At 37.2% G+C, this 27,235-nt stretch overlaps 1 protein-coding gene across 1 annotated transcript; it reads left to right on the top strand.

Annotated features, from left to right (window-relative positions):
- Nucleotides 1-5,838: 5,838 nt before the first annotated feature.
- On the top strand, nt 5,839-7,510 carry Ndn (necdin, MAGE family member). The gene has a single exon (XM_047540587.1). It carries the CDS (start codon nt 5,951-5,953, stop codon nt 6,926-6,928), a length of 978 nt encoding a protein of 325 aa, XP_047396543.1. The 5' UTR covers nt 5,839-5,950; the 3' UTR covers nt 6,929-7,510.
- The last annotated feature ends 19,725 nt before the right edge of the window (nt 7,511-27,235 follow it).

Below are 27,235 nucleotides of genomic sequence, written 5' to 3'. Positions count from 1 at the left end.
ATGCATCACAAGTTATGATTACTTGATTTGTTTTCATGTGGCTCTTTTCCTAGGCCACTTCCCTCCCCCTAAAAAGGATGATGTTACTTCTCACTTATCTCCATGGATAATGCCCAAAGTATGACATTTAATAGATAGTTGCAAAATGAGGAAACAAGTCATGTTTTGTAAGAAACAAGCCATGTTTCTTACATGGACTCCTTTGAAAGGACTCCTAATTGGTCTTTATTGCTCTGATTGTTCACCAATTCCAGTCTTAACTTGATGTCCAGGTAACCTTTTAGAAGATATCATGGACCTTCTCACTCTGTGAATGCTGGCAGGAAGCTTAGTGAGTCTGAACTGGACTATAAAACCTCCCATTATAGTGATGGGCCTCAGATGGACAAGCATGAGCAATGTCTCCCTAGAGAGGCTGGAGGGCATGAAGAGTCAGGGTAGAGCCCCTCCCCCGCTGCCTTCCACTGTGGAAAGCAATGCTGCCTGTCCTTGACAGGTTTTCTTTTCTAGCAGAAAGGGGCCTCACTACCAAACACAGTCAGTGCCATTGGTTTCTCCCTTAGACTGAGCTACTTTTCTAAAATGCAAATCTTTCAAGCACATGACAGATATTGTGCAATAATATTTGCTGAACATATTAAAGTGAGTTCTCTGTTTCAGTTCCTTGGCCTGAAAAAGCATCTGGGGCCCATTTGGGGGCTCCAAGGTGAAGGTTGCTGCTTATGTGGACAGGAAAGAGCCAGAAGGATTCACATTTCATTCAGGGGCCCTGGGCCCCTGCACTGTGAGCATGCGCACTGTCCACAGGAGACTCTGGGATAACCCCCCTTCCTCTGTTCGCTATGGAAACCAATGCCAGGACAGGCCTCTCCTCCTATTCCTGAGTCTGCCAAGAACAGCCTATTCCACAGCTGTGTAATCTGTTCCACATTACAGAGTTTGAAGTAACACACCAGAAAAACTGTCTGCTCCAGAATATTTTAAGTTAAAACTTCTTTGTATACTTTCTGTATCCACAGAACTCCTATTTACAGAACCTTGACTCAATGAATAACCCTTCCTGAGTTTCCTTCAGGAGCTATTATTGTCAGCTTCACACTTTTGCTTCTACACCCCTTTACCTGAGAGGACTTATTGCACAGCCAAAAGGTCCCACCCTGAAGATACTCAGCAAGCCTAACTTATCCTCAGTACATCACTAAAGTTCTAGCCCCAAATCTCACCCCTTTGAGTTAAAGCAATTGTGGATGCCATATAAGCTCTGACTTCCTCCTCTTTACCATAGTCCCTGTCATATTACTCTTTTGACTTATGGCTCTTATTAGAGAGCTATCAAGCTACTGACCACTCTCATGACATGTGTACAAGTGTGCTTTCTTAATTTAAAGGCTACACTGAGCTCTCTTTTGCCAGATCACACCCACCCACCTGAGCTACCCTCCTATTACCTTTCTTCTTGGTGGGAGACTGAGGCTTTTCCCTTGGGACTTTCCCTGAGAAGAAGATGATATCACTTTATCATGTATGCATTTGGGCTTCAAAGGTGATCAGCTCCACAATTTACCTTGTGCTTGGTTTCAAGCTTGAGCATCAGTTCCAAGGCTTTAAACCCTCCAAACGTAATGCCCCTATGTGGTTCTAATCTGAAGGCCCTGCTACAGTATTAAACAACCCTCTTGTGAGAAGTGAGGTGTGATGCAAGCTGCAGTAGAGGAAGGGTCTGCCTTCAGACTGGCAACTTCACCATAGTGAGGCTTAGGTAGAAACTCAACTATGAGGTTCATCCCAGGTGGCAACTGGACCCCAAGCAGCTCTCTGGCTGGTGTTCTGATATCCCACTTCAATAGGAGCTCACTTTCACAGTTTTAAAATTTGTCATTTAATTTCATGAATCCATTAAATCTAGGAAAGTGAAATTTGATATGATTTTTTTATGTAGTTCTGGGGACCAAATACAAGGCTTCGTGCATGCTAAGCAAAGCACTCTAACACTGAAGAACTCACCTAGACACAAGGGTTAAAGCAATTATAATTTAAATAACATTGCAGGTCAAAGTTGAACTGAGATTTAAGTAGTTGGTTCAAACATTTTAATTATTAAAAATATATTAAATGAACCAAACCACTCATACAAATAGTTGGAAAATAACACATATCCAAATGGAATAAAGGAAAAGAAAATTGATGGCGATAAAAATATAAGAAATGATGATTATGTTTTAGAATGATGAGGACAATGTCTGTTCAAGAGACATGCTTTTAAAAAGGAATATAATTGACACACTTGTAAAATGTGCTTAAAGAAAGTGAAAGATTTTAATCGATCCAAGAAGTGGTGTGGGGAGTGGGGATGGAAGAAGTGGAGAAGAAGGGAAGGATGAAAATGAAAAGAGGGAAAGAAATTCAACTAGAGAGAAATCTGAATGAAATCAGGTAATTATCCTGGTGAACTGGGAAACCAAATAGTCCTGTTGGAAAGAGTGTTACAAAATTTTTACCCCCAACTGGGTCCTTTTTCTCTCTTGAAATTGTAAAACCAACAAGAAAACTAAGCACTGATTGAGAGTGAAGGAAGCTTTATTCTTGGCTAAGTATACAAGAAGCAGGAAGAAGTATTCGCAGATCAGCCTCTTGATCCTTGGGGGTCAGGAGGTTATTTACAGAGAGTAAAAGAAATGAGGAGAAGGTTTAGGATATTAAGGGGGAGTGATATTCACGGCTTTTCAGAGAATGAGTGATTTTCCATGAATGTGGCTGCCACCTTTTTTTGTTCCCTGAATGGTTCTTTCATGTAGGACTTCCTCATGACAATTACCGACTGCCATGGTATTGTGTTATACTGTTTAGCCTGCAGATGAGATTATAAAAGAAGTTAAAGGTTGTCTGACTGTGTCTCTAGATGCTATATTAGATTCAACTGGTTCTGGCTGGCTCACCTGAAGAGGAACTTCTGGACTTCTGACATCTGTCCTCAAGATAAGCAAGGAGAGGGAAGGGTAGAAATTTAGCTAGGTCAGCTCTGCAGTACACAGTAGGACACAAGGACTGGTGTTGGAAAAGTCCTTCAATAGTTGACACATGCATACAAACTCAAACAGTGAAACAGCACAGAAAACACTTCAAAATCAACTTATTGGAGGAAAAATTGAGCAAGAAAAGAGAAACAGGATGAAGTTGAGCATCTGTTGTCCAAAAATGAAATCCCAAATACTCCAAAAGCCAAAACTTCTTGAGCACTGACATGACATCACAAGTGGGAAATTCCAAATCTGAGCTCATGTGATGGATCACAGTCAAAAGGCAGCTGTAGTAAAAATATTGTATAAGGATCTTCATGTTTGGGTATAGCATGCATATGGAACACAAATGAATTTTATGTTCAGTAAGGGATAAAAACAAATGAGGTCTTTAGAAATACCAAGAAAGTGTTTTAAATATTTTCTGTTTCAAGGAAAAATAATCAGACTCAAGATAGTTATTTAAGAAGTTTTGAACCTGAGGAAACCCAAGAAGGTCTTACAGATCATATAAACTCAGACACAGATGCTGATCAGTTTCAGGATCCAAGGTTCCAGAGGCTTCAATGATGATCCCTTTTTCTTCATTTATGATCTGTAGGAGGATGGTTTTGTCTTTGTTCATTGTAGATCTGTTTTTCCATACTGAGGTAACAGGGTCACCCATATGTTGCACCTCATACCTTTGGTCATCTGAGAGAGATATTGAGATATTATCCTTGGGTCCTATTTTTAAAAAAATCATTGTAAAGATTTGTGTGTCGTTCCAACATGGGACTAGCATGGACAGAGACTCCTGGGAAAAGTTTCCACATAAACATATAAAGTAGGTAGCAGAAGTAATCACAGAAAGGGGGGGTCCTGGAAAAACAGATAAAAAGACATTATCATACAAGTTTTGCTACAAGATTATTAATCTTTACCTTAATGAACCTTAACAGAAAATTGAAATGAAATCAAACCAACTCAATAGAAGTAGAAAATCAAGGTCTTTTAATTTTAAAAAATGAATCAACTTAACTGTTCATCAAAGAATGAATGGATAAAGAAAATGTGATATATGTATATATGGAATAGTATTCAGCAATATAAAGAACAGAATTCTGTTATTTCCTACACAATGAGCCAGCCTAAGGACATTATGTTAAGTGAAAAAAGTCAGGCATTAAAAGACAAACACTTTGTGATCTCACTCATATGTAGAAACTACATGGATTTTATAGAATTAGAAAGTAAAATAGTGACTACAAGAGAGTGGAAAGAATAGGGGGAGGGGAATAACAAGAGATTGTTCATCAGCAATCTTTATTTTGTACAATAATACAGTTAGTAGGAGTATGTTCTAGTGTTCTATAGCATGGTAGGATGACTGTAGTTAATAATTTGTTGTATATTTTAAAATAGCTAGAAAAGAGTATTTTAAGTATTTCTAACAGAAAAATAATAAATGTTTGATGTGATGGAAATGCTTAACTACTCTAATTTGATCATCTAATTTGTACACCTGTATACATATATCAAAATACACCATTCTCCATAAATGTGTATAATTATTATGTGTCAAGTAAAAATGTTTTAACAAACACTCCAGTGATGTTGTCAAATATCACATGGATTGATATGGGGTTTCTTTAACTACATTCTGTATTTGTCCTTGTTTTATGAACACTGATTTGATAGGGAGAGACTGCAAGAATTTTTATTGGTATTTCTCAACATTCCAATCTCAGATATCTTCTTCACAGAGCCCACACTTCCTTGAACAATCCCGACTGTTTCTCCCTCTCTCCCCAACCCCAACTCTCTCTTTCCATTTTGTTATTTCAATATGAAGATTTCTCTTTTTTTGACATTCACATTGTTTTACTACCAGATTAAATAATTTATGATTCACCTAATAAACAAGAATGATGCCTTTCTGACAGAAAGCAAATTAGATATACTTAAAAATATACATCAAGAAGTATTTTATAGATAGTGCAGTGTAAAGTGCTTCACAGGTGTTTGACATTCCATTCCTAGGAGACTGACAATCCTAGATCACTGTTTTCCCATTGTTGTGGATATTCTGTACAGGAATAATGCTTAAAGGGACAAGTGGTAGAGGTGCTGCTGAGGGTCGATGCCTCTGTTCATATTGGTCTGTCATAGTGCATAATTTTCTGTGCAGAATTCATGTATTCAATAGCCATGTACTAAACTCCCATGTGTCAGGCAGCATCCTAGCTACTAGGGATCTCTGCCCTCAAGAAGCATATCTTCTACTGGTGTATTTTATTCTCTGCGGGTGTCCCTGCTTTTCACTTTACCACCTCGGTCTGGACATATGATGCATTCCACATCTAGGCTTCTATGTGAGAGCTCATTTCATTCTGTCTTCACCCCTTCTCTTTCCTTTCCATCATTTATATGACCTTCCCACATTAGTTTTTCTTTCTTTTTCTATTCGTTCTAATTAGTTTACTAGTTCATAACAAACTAAAGTTTACGTATGCACCTATACCTGTGTCTGGGACACATGTCTGTCTATCTTGATTCTGGGTGGACTCAGGTGAGCATTTCCAAAAAACTAGACCTCACTGTCTCAGAAACTTGAGTTGCTATCTTTCTCTTAAACTTGCCTTCTTCTCCCCTCGCCTCTCTTCACTACTTCCTCAAGCAATGGGAAACCTAGGGTCAACATTACCACCCCTGCTCTACAGACCCTGCCGTCGGGTGCTCCGCCAGCCCCTCCCGCCCTGGCAGCCCAGCCGCGGCTCGCGGACGCGCAGGCGCAGTGTCCAGTGCTGCCGCCGCCCCGCCCCGCCCCTCCTGTCGCTGCGGAAGGCGCCGCTCTCCGCAACGCGCACTTCCTCTCCAGGAGTCCGCGGAGGGAGTGCAGGCTCGAAGAGCTCCCCGAGGCAGAGGCCCTGCCCTTGTCAGACGGCGCAGACATGTCGGAACAAAGTAAGGACCTGAGCGACCCCAACTTTGCAGCGGAGGCCCCCAACTCTGAGGTGCACGGCAGCCCTGGGGTTCCGGTGGGGGTCCCTTCTCCCGCCTCTCCCGCCGCGACCCTCGCAGGGCCACAGAGCCCTCCTGTAGGCCCGACGGCCTCCCCGCAGGCCGCGCCGCCGCCCCAGGCCCTGAGTGAAGAGGACGACCCAAAGGCCCTGCAACAGGCCGCAGAGGAGGGCCGCGTCCACCAGCCCCCTGACCCTGTCCAGCCGATCCCACCGCCGCCAGCCCCTGCCCAGCTGGTGCAGAAGGCGCACGAGCTCATGTGGTACGTGCTGGTCAAGGACCAGAAGAAGATGATCATCTGGTTTCCAGATATGGTGAAGGATGTCATCGGCAGCTACAAGAAATGGTGCAGAAGCATCCTTAGGCGCACCAGCCTCATCCTTGCCAGAGTTTTCGGGCTGCATCTGAGGCTGACCAGCCTCCATACGATGGAGTTTGCGCTGGTCAAAGCCCTCAACCCGGAGGAGCTGGACAGGGTGGCGCTGAGCAACCGCATGCCCATGACAGGCCTCCTGCTCATGATCCTGAGCCTCATCTATGTGAAGGGTCGTGGTGCCAGAGAGAGCGCTGTCTGGAATGTGCTGCGCATCCTGGGGCTGAGGCCCTGGAAGAAGCACTCCACCTTCGGGGATGTGAGAAAGCTTATCACCGAGGAGTTCGTCCAGCAGAATTACCTGAAGTACCAGCGTGTCCCCTACGTTGAGCCTCCTGAGTACGAGTTCTTCTGGGGCTCCCGAGCCAGCCGCGAAATCACCAAGATGCAAATCATGGAGTTCCTGGCCAGGGTCTTTAAGAAAGACCCCCAGGCTTGGCCTTCCCGATACAGAGAAGCTCTGGAGGAGGCTAGAGCTCTGCGGGAGGCTAATCCCAGTGCCCACTGCCCCCGCAGCAGTGTCTCCGAGGACTAGCAAGGTCTGGAGGCAGATTAATGGTTTCTGACCCTCACCAGGGCTGTGGAAGGGTGGGGGTGAGTCAGTCATTAGAGTATTCAGGATTTACAGTGCAGTATTTCACGTGTAACTTTTAAGTTTTCAGTACAGTGCTTTTATACCTTTTAATGCAATGTTGTATTCATTTGGGTACTATTGAGTAGTGTTTAGAACTTATGCATGTTTGTTTATAAGTAAGCTCAGTTGGTGCTTTTGCTTTTGTGCTATCTTTCTTGGATTTTTTGTACCAGAGACGTGCTAAACTTATGAAATACATTGAAAATTTTTCCATCTTATTCTTTTATATGGGACTGATGATGTGTGTTGGATTGGACTGTTCCTGGAGATTTGGGAAGAACTCACCAGCAAAGCTGGCCTAACCAAGAGAAAAGTCAAGGGCCCTCTCTGTGTGACCTTGCTGGGCACAGGAAACATCCAGTGTGGACTGAACTGATTTGAACTGAAGCGGTCTCAATGTGGGCACTTGGCACACTTTATTAAACACATATACATCCCTACCATGAATAAACTTTAATGTAAACATTAAAGATTCTTGTGATACACTCATTTTTTTGGAAAAGTGTAACTTGTTAACAAATATGGGTGGGAATGAGGGAAAGAGTTCATTGCACAAAATGTACATATATAATTATTTCACTTTAAAGGATGGAAAATTACTTCTCAAGAGTACACATACATGTGTGAACATTATAGTTTTATTTTTTAAAATATGACATGTTCATTTCAAAAAACCTTGACACATATAAAAGTATAAAAATAAAATTGTCCATCACTACAACACAGAAATAACTGGAAGTATGTAGGATAATTACCTTCATTTTCTACATTTTATCAAAATTAACAGCTGTCTTTTGTGGACGCTTAAAGAGTGTGAGATATTATGGTAAGCTCTTACTGCACTTTCACCCATTTATTCAGTCCTCACAAAAATAACCTGAAGATGCAGGAACATATTACACCAATAGTGGAGGAAGTAATTGTATTGGCAATGAACTTTCCATAGGTCATAAAGCTTACTCAGAGAAGAAGCTGGGATTTGAACCAAAATAGAATGAATTTGGAGCCCATAACTATCCCACCTGCCTAAAATTTCCTCCTTGCCTTCTAGTCTTTATTTACTTTTTAATTCCATGTTAGTCTGCCCTCTTTATCCCCTACCCCCAACACTCATACAAACCCATAAGCTAAGGATTTTATTTTTCTAACTAATTGTAACAGTCTTTTAGAGAAAACAATATTCTGGGTGTACAAATTAAGAAAGTGAATTTCAAAGAGATTAATTGACGTAACCAGGTCATATTCCCATTCAGGAGTGAAGCCAATATTTGAAACAATTTTTCCTAAGGGTTGGAGATGAAGACTTCTTCTCTGATGAGTGGTATGAGAGGGACACACCTGATACCTGGAAGAGGGAGGTGGGGTTGGGGTTGGGAACTTTGTGGCCCAGCAGGCCTTCAGTGGGACACTAGGTAGCCCTGGAAGGGTAGAGTGGGGTGGGGAGGGTGAGGAGCAATGACTGGATAAAAATCTCATCGGGAAACTCAGTCCTGCTTGAAGGAGGGTCTTTTAATAAGACTGGAAATCTTTTAAATTAAAGAAAGTGGAAAAGGCTATTTTATGAAACCTAGAACCTTCTCTGGGGAAGGTAAATAACAAGGTGAACATATTCATATCCAAAAGGAGTAAACAGGGAGTAATTTTGGGGTGAGAGAACTGATCAATGGATTTGGAGCTGGATTCCCAACACTTCCTGGCATAATTTAGCAGGTGGATGCAGGTGCTGAAAATGCTTAAAAAGCCTCACGTGTGCTGAGATAAAAATCCAGCCCGTTTAGTAGCTTATTTTGTGGGTGTGGGGATGGGAATTAGGGACCTTTCCACAATAACCCAGGCGGGGTGACAGGGATTTAATATCATCTCTAGCAGGGAGTTATTGTGAATATCACAGCTGCCTAGAAACTTTAGGATCATTGAGAAATCTTATTTCCCCGAAAACCACCCAAAGACAAAACAAATCCATCTCCCTTCATTTAAAATCATGGAGCTATCCAAGATAATCCATTTCTGGAGCAGGGCCACCTCTGTCATTCCTGTTATGTCATGATACCAGTCCTTTTCTCTAATATCCTAAAACTTCTGTCACTGCTGAATTGACTCCTTGCAAAGCAACTATAAATTCTGTCCAATGTTTAGTTAAACTCAGGTCCCAGGCAGACAGTTCCCTCACCTCTGTACTTAACTCCCGGTTAAGTGCAACCAAGATCCTCTTTGCTGTGGGAGGCATGGCGAAGCACACAAAGTCACTGGCACAGGCACTCTGGCCATGCCTTAGGAGGGCAGAAAGTTTGCAGTAGGACAGGATTTTGCAAAACAAGGAGCTGACTCCAACAAGGCACATGTGTAGAGCTGCTCCACTGTGCTGTCTCAGAGACAGCCAAACAGACAAGCAGGCTTTGCAGATGTGAAATAAGCTTAACTCATGACATCTGGTCTGACAGAGACAGCAGCTTGGGGAGTGAGGAGGGAATAGCTGCCTTAGATGTTCATGCTGGGCTCTCAATTAAAAGGTTGTAGAGTTTGCCAAATATTTTGTAAAATGTTTGTTTCTAAGATTCTGGGATGTTTGATTCAAGAAAGGGTCAGTGAATTCTCGGTTCTAGTCCAGGATAACAGTGTAGTAGTGCTCAGACTGCTGTGGCTGGGAAAGAGTTTGCTAATTCTTTATAACATGTGACTTTTGCTGCCAACTGGAACCCACTTTTTTTATGAACACTCATACGCACATTTCACTTTAATTGAATTGTATTATTAAAGCCATGGAGAGCAGAAAGAACTTTTGGAAAATTAGTATAACTTATGATGACATCAAAATTAAGCTTTCTTGGGAGGAAATGAATGACTTTAAGTAGTATCAAAGAGGAAAGAGATGTTTTAAATGAACTGATGTATTTAAGTCTTTCTCTGCTTGAAAATCCACCTGTGCCTCCCTCTACCTTGAATCTTACCCGGCCAATTCAAAAACATCATGTCATAGATCTCTTTGTTGTGCTTGCAGGGCTAGCTGTTTAAACTCCTCCCTCAAAATACACATGCCATTTATAAGTATGTGCATCTTGTCACTCTCTTCCTGTATTGTTAAGTACTTAAGAGTAAAAACTGTATCTGAACTGTTAACTATTTCCCTGATGTTTGACTTGGAGCCTAAGCATATGGATGTCCTCAATAAGTATTTGTTAATCAGGTGAAGAATCTCAAAACATTAGAAAAGACCTACCCCTCCTACAGGAAAACAAAATCAAATGCAGAAAAGAACCTAAAGCTTAGAAAGTATAGATAATTTGGAATCAGTCCAAGAGAATAAACAATGCAAAAAAATCATAAACAATATTGTTTTCAATTGTTTTCTTGAAATATTCCAACAAAATAAGCCAGTATCTATTTTTAAAAAAAGAACAAATACTAGAAATAAACAACTTCTTGCTAAGTAGATGGAACAGTGACACAAATAGGTCAGTGACCCAAAGATAAACTCAAATATCAAGTGATAAAAAAAATCGAACAAAAAAACCTCATTTGTTGAATCAAGATGTTTTATCAATTGATGAAAGATATAGTAAAAGTGAATATCTGGTATTAGAAGAGTGAATTGAAATTGTCATTCTAGTGCCCTGCTATATTAATGACCACATTCTGTCTTATGCACTCATTTGTAATACATATTGAATATCTAATATGTTACAGAGGCAGTCAGTGCTGGGAGATAGGGAAGAAATAGTGAATAGAATAGACATTGTCCTGTGGTCACAGTGCATTCACAATGTTGAAAGAAACAAGTGAATAAAAAGAATTATACTTCAGTACAGTGAGTGCCATCCTAGGAGAAGTATGAGGACAAAGAGGCACAAACAGGTGCACCATTAGATGTTCCAAGAGAAGTGTGGTATAAATTGGAAAGAGTAGTAATTAGCAGCGTGAAAGAGGTGTGGGGAAAGGTAGACTCAGCAGGGTGGTTTATTTTGTTCGGGAAACTGTTGTGTAAATACACACAGAATCATATGAATCCATACATTTTCTGGAAAAATTTGTAAAAAGGTGAGAAATAAATGTGTAATCAGAATGTCTAAAACATACTTGTTTATATCTTAATTTGCCCCATTATTCTTTGTTTCACCTACTTAAGTTAGAACTCTTAACTGTACTGCATATTTTCCCATATTTAAATTGTATCTTGTGCTCCATTATTTGCTAACCTATTTAATATATAACAATCTTTCAGCTTTTATTGCTTGATGTTTGTTTTAGTCAGTTATCCCTTGTTGTGACAAAATTTCCAAGACAAACAATTTAATAGGGAAAGATTTATTTTGGCTTATCCCTTCTGTCTTTTGCTTTGGGTTGGAGGCAAGGCAGAATATCATAGCAGAAGGGCACAGTAGAGGAAAGCTGCTCACCTTATGGCAGCTGGGAAACACACACACACACACACACACACACACACATACATATACACATACAGAGAGAGAGAGAGAGAGAGAGAGAGAGAGAGGATATCAGGGATAAGATACTTCATTCCAGGGCATGCCTTGACCTACTTTCTCCTTGTTTCCACCATCTTTCAATAGTTCATTCAACTTCGTATTCAGCAATGGATTCATCTATTAATGAAATCAGAGCCCTCAAGATCCAATCACTTCCCCAAAGCTCTACCTCTGAACATTGCTGCACTGAAGAGCAGACCTCATTAATGACCACATGAGACTTTGGGGGACATCAGGTCCAAACTATAATGACGTATAAATTTACTTATTTATATATTTATTTAGTAGAAATTTATTGAACTTAACCTTGTGTTAGGAACTTGAAGATATTAGTGAATTAAACAGAGATGGCCTTAAGGAGTGTACAGTAGTCCCCCTTATATTCTACCCATTAGTCACTTAATAGCCATCTTTGTTATTAGATCAAATATTCAGATATCATAGTTCTTCAAGTAACCCTCATTTTACTCAAAAATAGTCCCAACATGCAAGAGTAGTGATATTGACAATTCTATAACAGCATAGTATTATAATTGTCCTATTTTATTATGTTTGATTTAATTGAGGGATGAAGGAATGGGGTAAGGGACACTCAGGTTTCAGACTTGAACATAGGGTGATTATTGATGGTGAGATTTAAAGAGATAGGAAAGAGGGAGGAAAGAACAGTCTTCAGATAAAAGCAATAAAGACTTTATATATAAGGTCCCCATGGAATATTACACTTATATCCAGGGAGAAAGAGTAAAGAGAAGTATGTTCATGATTGTATTCTGGGAAACTGATACATTTCCATGTCTAATAGTGAAGGAAGGGCTGGCAAAGGGACTACTAAGACTAAATGGATGAGTGATATAAAAGTAAGCCAGGAGAGTGTTGGATCATGGAAATCAAAATAGAAACACTTTGAGCTGAAGGAAGTTGTCAAGGGTGTCAAATGTTGTGGAGGTATGGTAAGTATTTGGGAGGGGGCATTTGCATTTAGTAAGACTGTTGCTGATAGGAGAAGAGATTAAAGGGAATTAAGTTCAGAGGCATATCATCACATCATGGGTTTAGATTCATCATGAATTCAGGTGAGAGATAATTGTGTCCTTAACCAGGGAAAAAGGGATGAAAATGGAGATTAGTGGGAAAAAGTTAGAAATATTTTGAATTAAGTTGGCAAAAAAAATCAATGATTGATTAAATACTAAATAAGGACAAAGAGGTTTCGAGGATTATGGCCAAATATCTGGAATCCACAAGTCTGGATAATGTCAATTTTTTTTTTAATTTTGGGAGCATACAGAGAGCAGATTTATGTGGAAGAATGATTAATTCAGTTTTAGTCATGTTTAGTTTAATTTAACTGTGAGCTATATGAACAGAGATGGTCATTTTATTGGGAATAAATCCATAAAAGAAGTATAAATTAGAATCATATTAACTCATGAATGGGAGTGAACAAGAATGTTTAGGAATAGTGCATCGATTTATTTAGGTAATCTGTGCTTTCCTTGAAGAGTTTAGTAGGAAATTCACTCTGCACTTCATTTTCAGACACTAACACTGGCTATCCTGGGGTATTTATGTTACTTTTTGTTCAAAAAACCATATGAGTTTGGGAACCTTGGAGAGGGTGAGCGGAGAGGTACATGGAGGAGTATTGAGGAGAATTAACTGGAGGACCAGAGAAAGAAGGCTCAAATAATATCAAGAAATAATGGACAGAGATTAGTAACAAAGTGAGATTTAGAGGATGTGGTTTAGAAATGCTAAGAGAATAAGGGGATGACCAGTTGTGTTAGTTGAAATAATTGAAATTACTAATAAAGTGATCAGTTTCATCTTATGTAGAGCAACTTCAATGAAATAGATATTGACAGAAGGGAAACTTCAGTGAACTGAGTATCAGTAGCATGTGAGTGTAAAAGATTTGAAAACTCAGTTTCGGATGGACAGAAGCCAGTATTCAGGGAGTGTGTAAGACATAAGACATACAGCATAAGTAGAATTACTAGTCTTCAGCAGAATTAGGAATACATGCATCATAGGGACTAGGTAGAAGTATAAAATGACTGATCAATGCATGCCTATTTATATCTGTGATGGTGCTGTATTTTCTCAGATGTGTGGCAGAAAAAGAGACAAAGATAGTCCCAAAAGTGCCCCAGAGACTGGATAAGATAGGAGTATTCTTAGAATGGTCTGTCATGACATACTCCTACAGATATTAGAAAATCTGATTTACCAGTATATAAAAATAATAATAAAGCACCACCACATTTCTCATTTATTCCAGGAATACAGGTCATTTCAAAATTCAAATGTCATATTCACTATGGTAGTAATCTCATTTCAATTTAGGCATAAAAGGCATTTAAAAAATTCAACTCACTGTCATGATATAAACACTTTTAATGAGTTAGATATAGAAGGGAATATCACTAAACCTAATTGCTCTTGTGTAACTTTATTTTTCTTTCATAAATAAAGTAAGAACAAGCAGCATTTGAGTGTCTGTGCCTGGTCTATTTCACTTAATATCATATCTTCCAGATCTATTCATGTTGCTGCAATTAACAGAACTGCATTTTTTATGGCTAAACAATATTCCATCATGCACATATACTACATTCTATTTTTTCATTCTGGTAATGGACACATCTATTGATTCCATAGCTTGGCTTTTATGAATATTGTTGCAATAAACATAGGAATGCAGAGAACTCTTTGATGTACATATTTCATTTCCTTGATATATATATATATATATATGTATATATATATGTATATAAATTCAAAAGTGCAACCCAAGTATTGAATTTCAACTTATTAAAGTTCAGATTTTTAAAAAAGCATTAAAATTGCTAGGTGTGGTGGTGCATGCCTCTAATCCCAATAACTCTAGAGACTGAGGTAGAAAGATAACAAGTTCAAGATCAGTCTTAACAACATAGTGAAACCTTCAGCAACTCAGTGAGAAACTGTCTCAAAATAAAAAGGACTGGGAATATAACTCAGGGATAAAGTGTCTCTAGATTCAATCTTCAGTTCCAAAAAATAACCAACCAAACAAACAAACAAACCGAAACCAAGAAAAGTAACCCTATAATTAACAATGTTTAATGTTTAATAGTGGAAGACAGACTGCATCCCTCTAGATGGGATACACAGTACAGTGTCCACTCTAGCTTTCCTTTTCAATTTGCTCGTGAAAATTCTAGCCAATTTAACAAGAGAGAAAATGAAGTAAAGCACAGACTGAAGATGAAGAAATTAAGCTGTCTCTATTTGCAGACTTTATGACTGTATATTTTTAAAATCTCAACTGACTGGTGATAACAAAATGGAAATACTCCTAGTGCTAATAAGTGAGTTTTGCAAGGTCACAGGATGCAAAATCAATTATATTTCTATTCGTTAGCAATAATGATTGGAAAATAAAATGTAAAATTCAGTACCATTTATCATAGTTCAAAATATATGTACAACTAACTGTGCATCAAATCTGTATGTTTAAAGTATATTTAATACTGTTAACTGAAGGAGACCTAAATAAATGTAGAGAAATGTCATGTTTCTATATTGGAAAAATCAACATAGGAAATAGATCACTTAAGATTGTATAGGAGTAATAACAATCCTATCAAAATCCCAGCAGTTTGCTTATATTTGTCCTGATTTTGGCACTAAAATTCCCACCTTCCAGAAAGCCCCTCTGAGGGATATGTGAAATCAAATATTGGCTATAAGTGAAGCAGATTTGGGGGGAAAAACTATAAAAACTCTGATTGCAACTCCAAGATGGGCTGGATTCATTCAAGCGTGAAGTAAGGATAGCACATATTTCATGTTTTCTATAGTTACCATAGCTGTTTGTTCCCCTGACCATTAATGTTGGTGACCATGATTTGCAGCTCACAGGGATGGACCAACTATTATGGAATCACTTTGACTCATGCAACTTAAATGTACTATTGAACCAGGCTGTAATCATGAGTGCTTGTCAATTTTGGCTTTACCTGTAGATTAAGTGCTCTGATTTTTATCAATTTTGTGCTAGTTCGATTTTCAATGTTATATTTTTAATGTTATGAATATTGTGACCATGTTTTCTAAGAATTCAGAGAGTGAAAACAAGAACAATTGCAGTACGAAGGCAAGCGTTCCCAGAAGGCTAAATGATTGTGTTAGTTTAATGGCATATGAAGGGTACAAACAACTGGATTAGAAAGAGAAGTAAAAAAGAGCATGTTGTACAACACACAGAAATAATTTGTGATTGGGCATTTTGTAGACAAAATGATGCAATCTGTATTTCTGTTTTAGGGCTACAATAACAATGCACCACAGGTCGAGTGGCTTAAACAACAGAAATCTCTTTCCTCACAGTTCTGAGAAGCTGAAGTCTAAGATGAAGATATCATCAGGGATGGTTCTTTCCAATAGCTGTGAAGGAAAGAGCTGTGCAGGCCTCTTTCTTTGGTTTGCAGATGGCTCCACAATGTCTTCCCTCTCCATAGAAACCACATCCGACAATGTGTAGGTGAGACAAGCAAGAACAATTGTCCCTTGGTATCTGTGGGGAATTAGGTTCAAGACTCCTCTGGATCCCCAAATCCATGGCTGCACAAATCCCTTATTTTAAAATAACAAAGTATTTGCATATAACATATGTACACACTTCCATGTGCTTTTGAACATCTCTAGATGACTTAAAATACCTAATCCAATGCAAATGATATTTAGATAGTTGTTATACTGTATTGTTTAGGGAATAATGGCAAGAAAAAAGTCTGTACACATTTAGTACAGATGCACATTCTTCACATTTTTGATCTGTGATTTGTTGAATCCATGCATACAACCACAGGTATCAAGAGCTGGTTGTATTTCTAAATGGGTTAAATAAGAATATTTATTTCTTTACTCTGTCTTCTAAAATGATGCAACAGTTGAAAATTGCAGCTTAGATATACCATACGAACAAGCATACATCATTGTATCATTTTTTTCAATTTTTCTTTGGAAAAGAGTGAAGTTATATTTCCTAACTTACAAGTTGCCACTAAAACGTTCTCTGGTCAAACAAAATAGGAAGTGTTGACAACAGATGTATTGGTGCTTTTCAATGTGCAGCTGATTCTGTTAGATCTTTTAATCAATCGTGCTTTCCATTGTATATAAAATGATGCATTAATTAATGGAAACACACAATGTACCACACCTCTTAGTCATTTTAACATGAAAAATAGAGCTTCCAATTATCTTCTTGGTTTTTATGAAAATTTTAATTAAACCAGAAAAAATATAAAACAATAGATTATTTATATCTCATTCAAATCCTAACTAGATGATGCTCATCCATATGCATATTTGGCAGACAGTACATATGTAAATTTGGCAAATTTCATTCAGTCTAGAGCTTCCTATCAAAGCAAATGAAAATATATTACTTGCTAAATGTCTCACATTTTACACAGTACTACTAAAAAGAGCTACGTATGCTTGGTCGTGGTTGTTGAGGCTTTCATAATTAGCATTTTTGATAACTTTTCAATTTTTTGAAAACATGCAGAAGCATGAAGATATTGTTGACTTTAGAGAAGTTGAAGAACAAAGCATCCTTATACATGTACCTTACATGACAGAGCAGGAGATCACTGCCAGTCGTGGAAAAGACAACAATTTTCTGATTTGCCATAAAATCATATTATCAAAGCATGAGAGAAAACTATCATTCTCTAATTTGGCAATACATTGAGGTTGAGAATAAATAAAAGGAGAAAATAAAACAGAATATTACATGATTTTCACCCAAAACTTTTGGTGATCTTTGAAGAGGTGGGAAATAACTGAGAAAAGGATCAACCAAAGACATCTGAGTTACTTGATGTTATGTTTTGGTTGCAACAAAATCTGATAGAACAAAAATTTAAAACATAAACAAAAATTCCTCACATTGTAGGGAAATAAGTTTATTTCAGAGGAGAGCCAAATTAAACAGGACTTTCTCAATTTCTTGTTAGAAATTGTAATTTATTTGAAATGCAAATTCAAATTTTCAAGTTCAAATTATCTCTGACTTGAAAAGAGGGTTAACTTATGATGACATCCAAAACAAATAGAAAAAAGCCTGCATGTAGTAGAGAAATAAGACTTTTTTGGAGGAGATCCAGGTAAAACAGGACTTGAAAGTATTTTTTCACGATAAAGATGGTTAACTTACAATAATATCCAATTTGCTTGCACATTTTAGATGTCCATAAGTTTTATTATAAATTAATAGAAGCAAAGGACCTCAAGACAAATGGCTAGTCTACAAAACCAAACCTGTAGGTTCAAGAAGTTCCTGGGTATTTTTGAAAGGAGTAAACTAATCCTTACAATTCTAAAAGTCTGCTGTTGCTGATGGATATAATTCTAAGAATTCCATGCTTAAACTCTCTTGTTGAACACATAGTTAGCTTGATACATTACATTGGATTTAATCTTGAAATTAATGCAATGTGGACTTCATGAGAGTAGAGCAACAAGGTTAGTTACATATTTGACTACTGTACACAATTTCATCAGTACACAAAAAAGGACAATATAAAATTTGCAGGCATTATAAAAATATTGTTAAAAATGTAAACCAGAAGGAGAAAAATATCCCACTGTATCATGATTAAGAAATAATTATGTCATTGTTATTTTGAGTTAAATATTGGGAATATTCTGTTGTTCTTTCTAATTGGCATTCTTCTTCTAAAACCCAATTATTTATATAAAAATAAAATACACCCTGTAAGAGTTACATATGTAATCAATAGTTAAAATGTTATATCAAGAAACATTATAAAATATTATATTTTCACTTACATAGTAGTCATAGTATTTTTATCATCTCATTAGTTCTGCCATTAATTACAACTAATTGCCATTATTAACCAGTTAGTTTTGTTTTAAAATATTATTTATGTCATTTAAATGACTCAGTATAACATAATTTCAAGGAAACCTCTACTTTTGTGTATTATATTTTAGTAGTATTAGGTGTGTAGTTATTACATATTGCATTATTTTGATTTATTTTGCCTGCTCTAACTGTTCTTGAATGACTCACTTAAAAGTTGACCACCTTAGATATAAACGAGCTGATTATAAATTTTATATTAAAAAGCAAAGGAACTAGAATAGCTTAAAATGTGTAAAAGGTGAATAAAGCTGGAGGTATTGCTCTATGCCATTTTACTACACAATTTGGCAATCAAAGAACTGTGGAATTTGGCAGAGGGATAGACACATAGATCACTGGAGCAGAATAGAGAACTCAGAAATAGATCCACACAAGTATAACCAACTGACCTAACAAATGTACAAAAAAAAAAAAAAATCAACAGAATCAACAGAAAGACAGACTTTTCAACAAATGATGTTATAATAATTAGAGATCTGTAAGCAAAAACATATTAACAAACCAACCTCCAAAACTTCAACATAAGATTCACACCTCATACACAAATTAATTCAAAATGTAGTAGAGCTTTAAATATAAAAGTTTAAAACCTTTAAAGGAAAACACAGGGGGAAATACTTATAACATAGAGTTAGATGAGTATTTATTAGGACATTAGAAACATTACCCAAGAGAGAAAGCACTGAAAAATGGGACTTTGTGAAGATTAAAGTCTATTGTTCTCCAAAGACACAGTTTAGAGAAGGAAAAGATAAGACATAGATTCGGGGAAACGTTTGCCAACAGTTGAAAGAGGCAATTCCATCCAGGATATAGAAACAACTCTCTAACCTCAACATTAAGAAAATGAACAATCCAATTAAAAATGGTCAAATATTGTAATAGACACTTAACCAAAGAGGGTAAATGGATGGCAACTAATCACATGAAAATATAGTTGACACCCTTAGCCATCCATCCAGCTGGATGAAAGGAACTCGGGAACTAGGTAATATTTTTCAAACTCTTTTATGTTTCAAAATAAAAAAGTTGAATGAATTATTCTGTCAGAAATAGAAACAATAAAAAGTAATTATTTTTAAAAGAAATGTGTGGCATTCATCATTTTGCATGTGAGAAAACTAAAGTTTAACATTTTACATATAGTGTATTGGAAGACTAAAAGGAAAAAGAATAATGATTCTATAGGTTTGTAAAATCATTAAAGTTCACACAATATGACAGACTGTTGATGTTAACAATAATGGCTAGTGCTTACAAAGCACTTGATATGTAATGCTTACAGCAAGCTATTGATAGGTATTATTATTACTACCTTTTTACAGATCAGGAAACTGAGGCACAGAAACATTGACAGGTATAGCCCTGATCACAGAGCTTGTTAACAACCTTATGGGACTTTTCACCTGAGGTGGTCTGATCCCAGAATCAGTGTAGAATTTTTAAAATACATAAAATAAAATTCTGAAAGGTATGTAAAGAGAACATAATCGCAACAGGTGGAAATTGTCACCCTCAGAATTTTGATACGTTCTTTTTGATGTGTCTGTTTCCATCCTTTCCTTGAATCATTAAAGAATAGAATAATGACTGAGTATGTATGATGTGACTTGTTCAAGGAATGTGGGCTACAACACTAAATGAAGGATACAAACCCCGACATGCATGGACCACAAGGTCTCAGGGGAAAGAAAGATAATACAATGTTAGAAGTATAAGGAAGTATCAGGTAATAATTTCTAAAGGAGAATAAGGGATTACAATTAATAGGAATTTACCAGGAAAACCTGTCTGATTAGATGACCCTTAAGCCAAGGCTTGAAGAAGTGAGGGAATGAGCCATGGGAATTTCTTGGTAAAGGAAGAAAGCATTGAGGACATAGAGCAAAGATTTTGCAGTTTTCTCGGTGCTGGGACTGGATTCCAGGTCAGTAAGGATGGAACTGGGTAAGGAAGATGGAACGTGGTAGAGAGGTGGCAGGGTCATTTCCCGCTGCCTCACTTACATGTATCATTGGAAAATCTCTTTACACATCCAGCACTTTACATTTGTTGTTTTCTTTATTATTTGTTTTAAGGAATGCAATGATTTCTTATCCAGACAGAACCCAATGTGCAAGTGATATTGATATGCCCACTCCCCTGCCACCTGTCATCAAGGATATGTCTTTGGGTGTCTTTAGAAGATGCATTAAGGGCACCCTGACTAGGGCTTCATCTCAGCTTTCCCTGAGAGACCTCAGTAGAGATATTGTCAATCTTGATATCGCATTGCAGCAGACCAGCACAACACATGGAAACTCAACCCCAAAACCCTTCCCACTGGTTCAAGAAGGAATTGAGGTCTCTCAAGGCAGTTAGTAAAGGGTGTGGCTGAACTCTTCTGCCACCTTGTGACTGATTCCATTTTTCCCTTTCCATCAGATTCATGCTTCTCTAGAAACTTGTACAGTGAACTTAATTTTCAGAAAAGACTCATACTAGTGACAAAGAATAGTGGGATGAGAAGATACAAATGACTTTTCAACGTATAGCTAAACCTAAAGAAGTACTGAGCAATGCAATGGAGGGTGGGTAGTGAAGAGTGGGCCATGGGACATGTACACATCATGAGTGCCTGTGAAGTGGAGAAGATGGAGAACCAAGGTTAGGTGTGGAAAGGAGAATCTAAGGGGTCGAATGGCAGCATTCTCTGTATGCCTTTCCTTCTTTTAATTCCACTTGATTGTCTGAATCTTCTGTATTAAAAAAAATGCCCAAGGTCCAATGGTTTCAACATATCATTTCTCTGTGTACTCATTGTAGATCAACACTACACATCTGTGGTCTAACCAACTTGGAAAATTTACCAGCCTGTCCACAGTCAGCCCCCTTTCTTCTTCCCAAGAGCAACACACTAAAATCTACCTTCACTCTTTCAAGCTCACCCTGTTCTACTTCGTGAGGAAATCTAGATGATGTCAAAAGGTCCATTGAGGGTTTGTCTCTGTACTGTTTAAGATTGATCCAGCTTCTCTGAATTTTTCCCTTTTATGAATATAAGTACATCCCATCTCCTGTATAATAGAAATTGTCCTTCAGCTCACCCTAGCACATTCTCAGTCTCCTCCTCTTTACTTCATAGACCTATGTCCTGAATATATTCAGTGCTTCCCATTACTGGCAGTAACAACAGTGCTCTTTGTCACATATTTTCCATTATGTTCTGCACTGAGCATTTCACAACTCAGGGCACAGATATGCAGCCCTGTCTGATAGAGGAGTGTAGTAAAATTATTCAAAATGTCATTTTAAATTAAAACAATTTAACCAATGAGTCTTGGTTAAAGCATTGTCATCATTATTTTTGATCCTGTCACATTTTGAAGTAGAATGCACACTTTGGGTAGCTATTTAATAAAAATCATGCAATTTCAAAGAAATTTAAGGGTCAAACAGGGCCATTAGAATGGTATCTCCAATACTATTACACAATGATGAATCTCCTATGTCTTTTGGGGATTATTTGGCTATAAAGTTTCAGAAAGTATTCCACTAGGGTGGAAGCAAAAATTCAACCCCTATCAAAAAAGCAATATGGATAAACCATGGAGCAGATCAGAGATACCTAAATGAGTTAAATTCTAGAAATGACAAGACCTTCCTAGGAGCAGAGGCCCATGACTGCTTTGATCTCCGAGGGTAATGCAGAAATCAGAACAAACCCCTCCAAACCTGGTTGTAATGAGAAACCAAATGATTAATGAATTTTTATTGATTGCATATTATCTAGCTCCACAGATGTGAATTCTGAGTGTCTGAAGTCTAAATCAACCTGCCATATCTTTCCTTCAGGGTTTTCACTAACAGCATGAGTGTAGCACACCAATAGCTGGGAGAAGAGCAAAGGAGATGAAGGCTCAGGGGCTCTTCCCTGAGGGCAAGGTAGTGCCTAGGAGAAGGCTGACCAGGAGAGCTAAAAAGACCCCCCTGAGGTACACAGAGCCCTCCTGAGTGCAAAGCAGCAGCCCATAGGGACTGTGCATAGAGAGAGAACACTGACAACAGTCCTTTCAGAGGTGCACAAAAGCCTCATTAACTGTGTGTCCCTGGCCTGACAGAAACTAGAAGCAGAGTAGTGGAGAGAAGAGCAAACTCCTGAGGCTGGAAAATCCAGGAACAGAGCTAGGAAGTAAAGAAAACTCCCCTGCTGAACGAAAATATTTGCAAGTTGGTTTTAAAGGAAGGAGAATGAGAGGAAGAGGGAGAGAGGAAAGGACAGAGAGAAAGTAATTTTACATATTCATAAAACAAGCAGCTGAGCCTGATGCATAGATATTTGAAGTCTCACTGGTCTTAAATTTGAAGCTCTGCTTCAAGGAATGCCTTTCTCTCACCCTCAAAATATGTTAAGCCATCACTGTGAGGCTGAATCTAAGTATAGTTGCAAGAAATCCCAGATCTAACTCAACCTCATGTTAGATTAAGTTCCACAAGTTAGTGGTCTGACAGATGAAGAATCTTACCTTGTTTTGTAGGAGAAAATACTATTATTTTCAGTCTCTAATACCTTATATACATCATCTTCCATACAATAAAATAATTTAAGAATCATGGAAAGAAGTGGGAGAATGTGATCCATGGATAAGCAAGGAAATCACCATTTAAAGGGGACTAAGATATAATCTAAATGTTTGTATTGGCAAATAAAGGCTTTAAAATAACTATAATCAATATGTTTATGTCTATAATAGAAAAGTAGATAACATGCATGAGACAACAAGGGATTTCAGTTGAGAGATAAACTATATAAAGAACAAGTATGGAAAGAGGATAATAGAAAAATACAATATCAAAATGAATAATTCATCCAGTGGGTTTAAGAGCAAACTGAATATGGCAACAGAACAAAGGATCAATGAGAATGAAGGTAGATCAGTGGAAAATAACCAAACTGAAACACAGGGGGAGAAAAAGCCTAAAAGAGTATTCAGGATCCATGAGGCAGTATAAAAATACACATATGTGCAATTGTAGATACAGGATAGGAGGCAAGAGAATAAGAATTATTATCTGAAGAGATAATGGCCAATGATTTTGTTAAAATGGTGAAATGTATTAACCTACATACTCTATAAGCTCAGTGGATCCTAATAGAACAAACACAATACTTATTATTATCAAACTGCTGAAAACCAAAGATAAGGAGAAGTACATAAAAACAGCAGAGGAAGAGAGAATGTTAGGTATAGTTGAGCAACAATAAAAGTGGTGACTTATTGATAGGAGACAACCAAACAACATCTTTTTTAAAATTAAATTTATTTTTAAAGAGATACTTAGAAGCACAAAAATTGTACATATTAATGGCATAGAATGTGATGTTTTCATACATGCATGTAATCTATCTCCTTAAATATTCATCACTTCTTTATGGTGAAAGTACATCAAATCTCTTCTTCTAGCTTATTTAGATATACAATACATAATCACTGTATGTGTATATCCTCCTACTGCACAACACCACACTAGAACTTCTCCTAACTGCAATTTAGTTCTTTGATTGACCTCTCCCCTTCCCTTCCTCTCCACTACTCTCCCAGCCTCTGGTAACCACCATTTTACTATCAACTTTTCTAAGATCAATTTTTCAAATATTCTACATGTAAGTGAGATCAGATGGTACCTGTATTCTTTCCAATAAGCAGTGCTGGGAAAATTTGGTATCCATATACAGAAGAATGAAATTAGACCTCCATCTCACCAGTTATAAAAATCAACTTAAAATGAGGTAGGGTTAAATGTAAGATCTAAATCCAAATCCTAGAAGAAAACATAGGGCAAATACTTCAAGACATTGAGGATAAGGGTGGTTTTTTTTTTTTTGTTTTTTTTGTTTTTTTTTTTTTTTTTTTTTGAGAAAGTCTCAAAAGCACAGGAAACAAAAGCAAATGTAGACAAATGGGATTATATCAAACTAAAAAGCTGCACAGCAAAGAAAAAAAAAGAGACTGTATAAAATGGGAGTGATTATGTGCAAACTAGTTCTTGCAGATAAACACTATGAGAAATGCTAAGGAAAAATTTTCAGGCTGAAGGAAACTGATACTAGATGGGAGTCTGGATATGTAGGAAGAAATGAAGGGAATCAGAAAGTGTGCATGTGTGTAATAAAAACATACACAGTCATGTGACAATTAACAACTGGGATACATTCTGGGAAATGCATCATGAGGTGATTTTGTCATCTGCAAACACCCTAGTGTGTACTTACACAAAGTAAGGCTGCTACAATGACACTGCAATATAATCTTATAGGACTATTCTCAAACACGTGGCTTGTCTTGATAAAACATCATTAAGCAGCACATGACTGTAATGAAAAGTACTTTAAACTTATACATATGTATTAAGCATACCTACAATCCCAGTGGCTGGGGAAGCTGAGGCAGGAGGATCGCAGGTTCAAAGCTAGCTTCAGCAATGGTGAGGTGCTAAGCAACTCAGTGAGACCCTGTCTCTAAATAAAATACCAAATAGAACTGGGGATGTACCGCAGTGATTGAGTGACCCTGAGTTCAATACTGGGGAGTATTCCCCTGCCAAAAATATATATATTTTGCCTCTTTCTCTTCTTATAAGCAAAACTTGGAAGAGCACTAACTCTTTCCTTTTAAAAAAACTATTTAAATCTGAAAAAACAATAAGCAAGAAACTACCAGAAAGAAGAGCAATAAGTGTTGATGCTCTATTGCACAGAAGTTGATGTTAGTTAAGAAAATTGTATTGTGTTATCTAAAATAGCTAGAAGAGTGACTTTGTCATTTGCTGGAAAATGGATGGATCTGGAGACTATCATGCCAAGCCAAATAAGCCCATTCCCAAAAGACCAAAGGTGAAATGTTCTTTCTGATATATGGATGCTAACACACAACAAGTGGGGAGAGAGAGAAAGAATAGAAGTTCAAGAAATTAGACAAAGGGGAAGGAATGGAAGAAAGGGGGACAGGAAAAGGAAAGACAGTGGAATGATTCTGACACAACTATGCTATGTACATATATGAATACATGTAAAAAAAAACAAAAATTAAAAAATACCAAATAAAATAAAATAGCTAGAAGAGAGGATTTCTGAATGTTTTCATCACAGAGAAACAATAAATGTTTGAGATGATGGATAACATGAATATTCTTAATTGATCAACACACAATTAAATGTACCAAAACACACTGTGCTCCACAAAAATGTACAATCTTGGTCTGGCAATAAAATTAAGAAAAAATTAAACCTGCATACCCAGGTGTGGGTTCAGAAATCCCATACCTTTGCTTTTGTTTATCAATTATGTGAAACTACTCCACTTAATATTACAATGTTTCCTCCAAACTGCAAGTAAAGTCTAGAGATTCTCCTCAAAAGCTTTATGCCCATTGAACAAGTTCATATAGGTGAAGAGAGTCCTATAACCCACAATAGCATTGCTTCCACTCATTACCTTAATGAAGATTAATAACTGATTGGTCACCAACACTTATTGCATCTTCTTGCCATCCCCTCCAACTTCTGGACGTTAACAACTGGTTACCTTTTTCATCAGTGGCCAGGCATTTGTTGTTGCCCAGCGAGTCTCCAATTCTCTAGGCTTCTCCTGAGAAATAGATGAAATATATTCCCAGTCATAAATTCCTTTAATCAAACCTCTTTTTATAGCAACTCTGATTTCAAAAATGCTAAATCCCATCACATCTAGAAATCTTACTGTAGCATTTAGTCCACGTATCTTTTTAGACTCTTCTAAAATCATCACAGAGTAATTTTTCTCCTGAATAATTTTGATCTGTGGTTGGTTGAATCCATGCATACAGCCACAGGTATTAAGAGTTATGACGATTCTCTGTTTATTTTTCTGCATTGTTTTATCATCTTATAACATATATCATAACGTACTTATTTTGTTTATTGTCTCTCTCTCCACACAGAATGTGATGTATAAGGGGACAGAGATTCTTGTGTTATGCTTCACTGATGTATTTCTAGAAACTATAAGACTACTTTGTACACAGTAGGAGTTCAATATAATTTGTTGAATTAACTTAAAATGTATCAGATATGTACATGTATGCTTATAATAGCTTAATATATACTATTTAATGTAGTACTAATTTATATGTAACAATCTCATATGAAAATATATTCTTAAAATTTTGCATTATTAGTATATTAGAGTTATATATAACAATGCAGTTCATTTTGACATATACATAAATATATATATATATATATATATCATAATTTGTTCCCTTGCAGTCTCCAGTGCATATCTTTCCCTCTTTTTCTCCCTCCCATTAAACTCTTCCTGTACTCTACTGGGCTTCTATTTATTGTTATTATTATTATTATTATTATTATTATTGCATTATTAATATTTTGGTGGTTTCCTGGGATTGAACTCAGGGGCACTCAACCCCTGAGCCACATTCCCAGTCCCGTTTTTTATCTTATTTAGAGACAGGGTCTCACTGAGTTGCCTAGTGACTCACTTTTGCAGAGGCTGGCTTTGAAATCATGATCCTCCTGCCTCACCCTCCTGAACCACTGAGATTCTAGGTATGTGTCACTGCAGTCGACTATTTATTGTTTTTTAAATTGGCGCATTATAATTTTGCATAAAAGTATACTTCATACATTTACATAACATAATTTGGTCGATTTTACTTTGTAGTTCCTCCTCTTTCCCATCCCTCCTCCCTCACTATTCATCCCCTTCCTCTATTCCAGTGTGATTTTTTTAAAGCAACTGG

Source organism: Sciurus carolinensis, chromosome 2, assembly GCF_902686445.1.
Source record: "Sciurus carolinensis chromosome 2, mSciCar1.2, whole genome shotgun sequence".
Lineage (NCBI taxonomy): Eukaryota > Metazoa > Chordata > Mammalia > Rodentia > Sciuridae > Sciurus > Sciurus carolinensis.
Note: the sequence above shows the minus strand (reverse complement) of the source record. Positions and strands in the feature narration are given on the sequence as shown.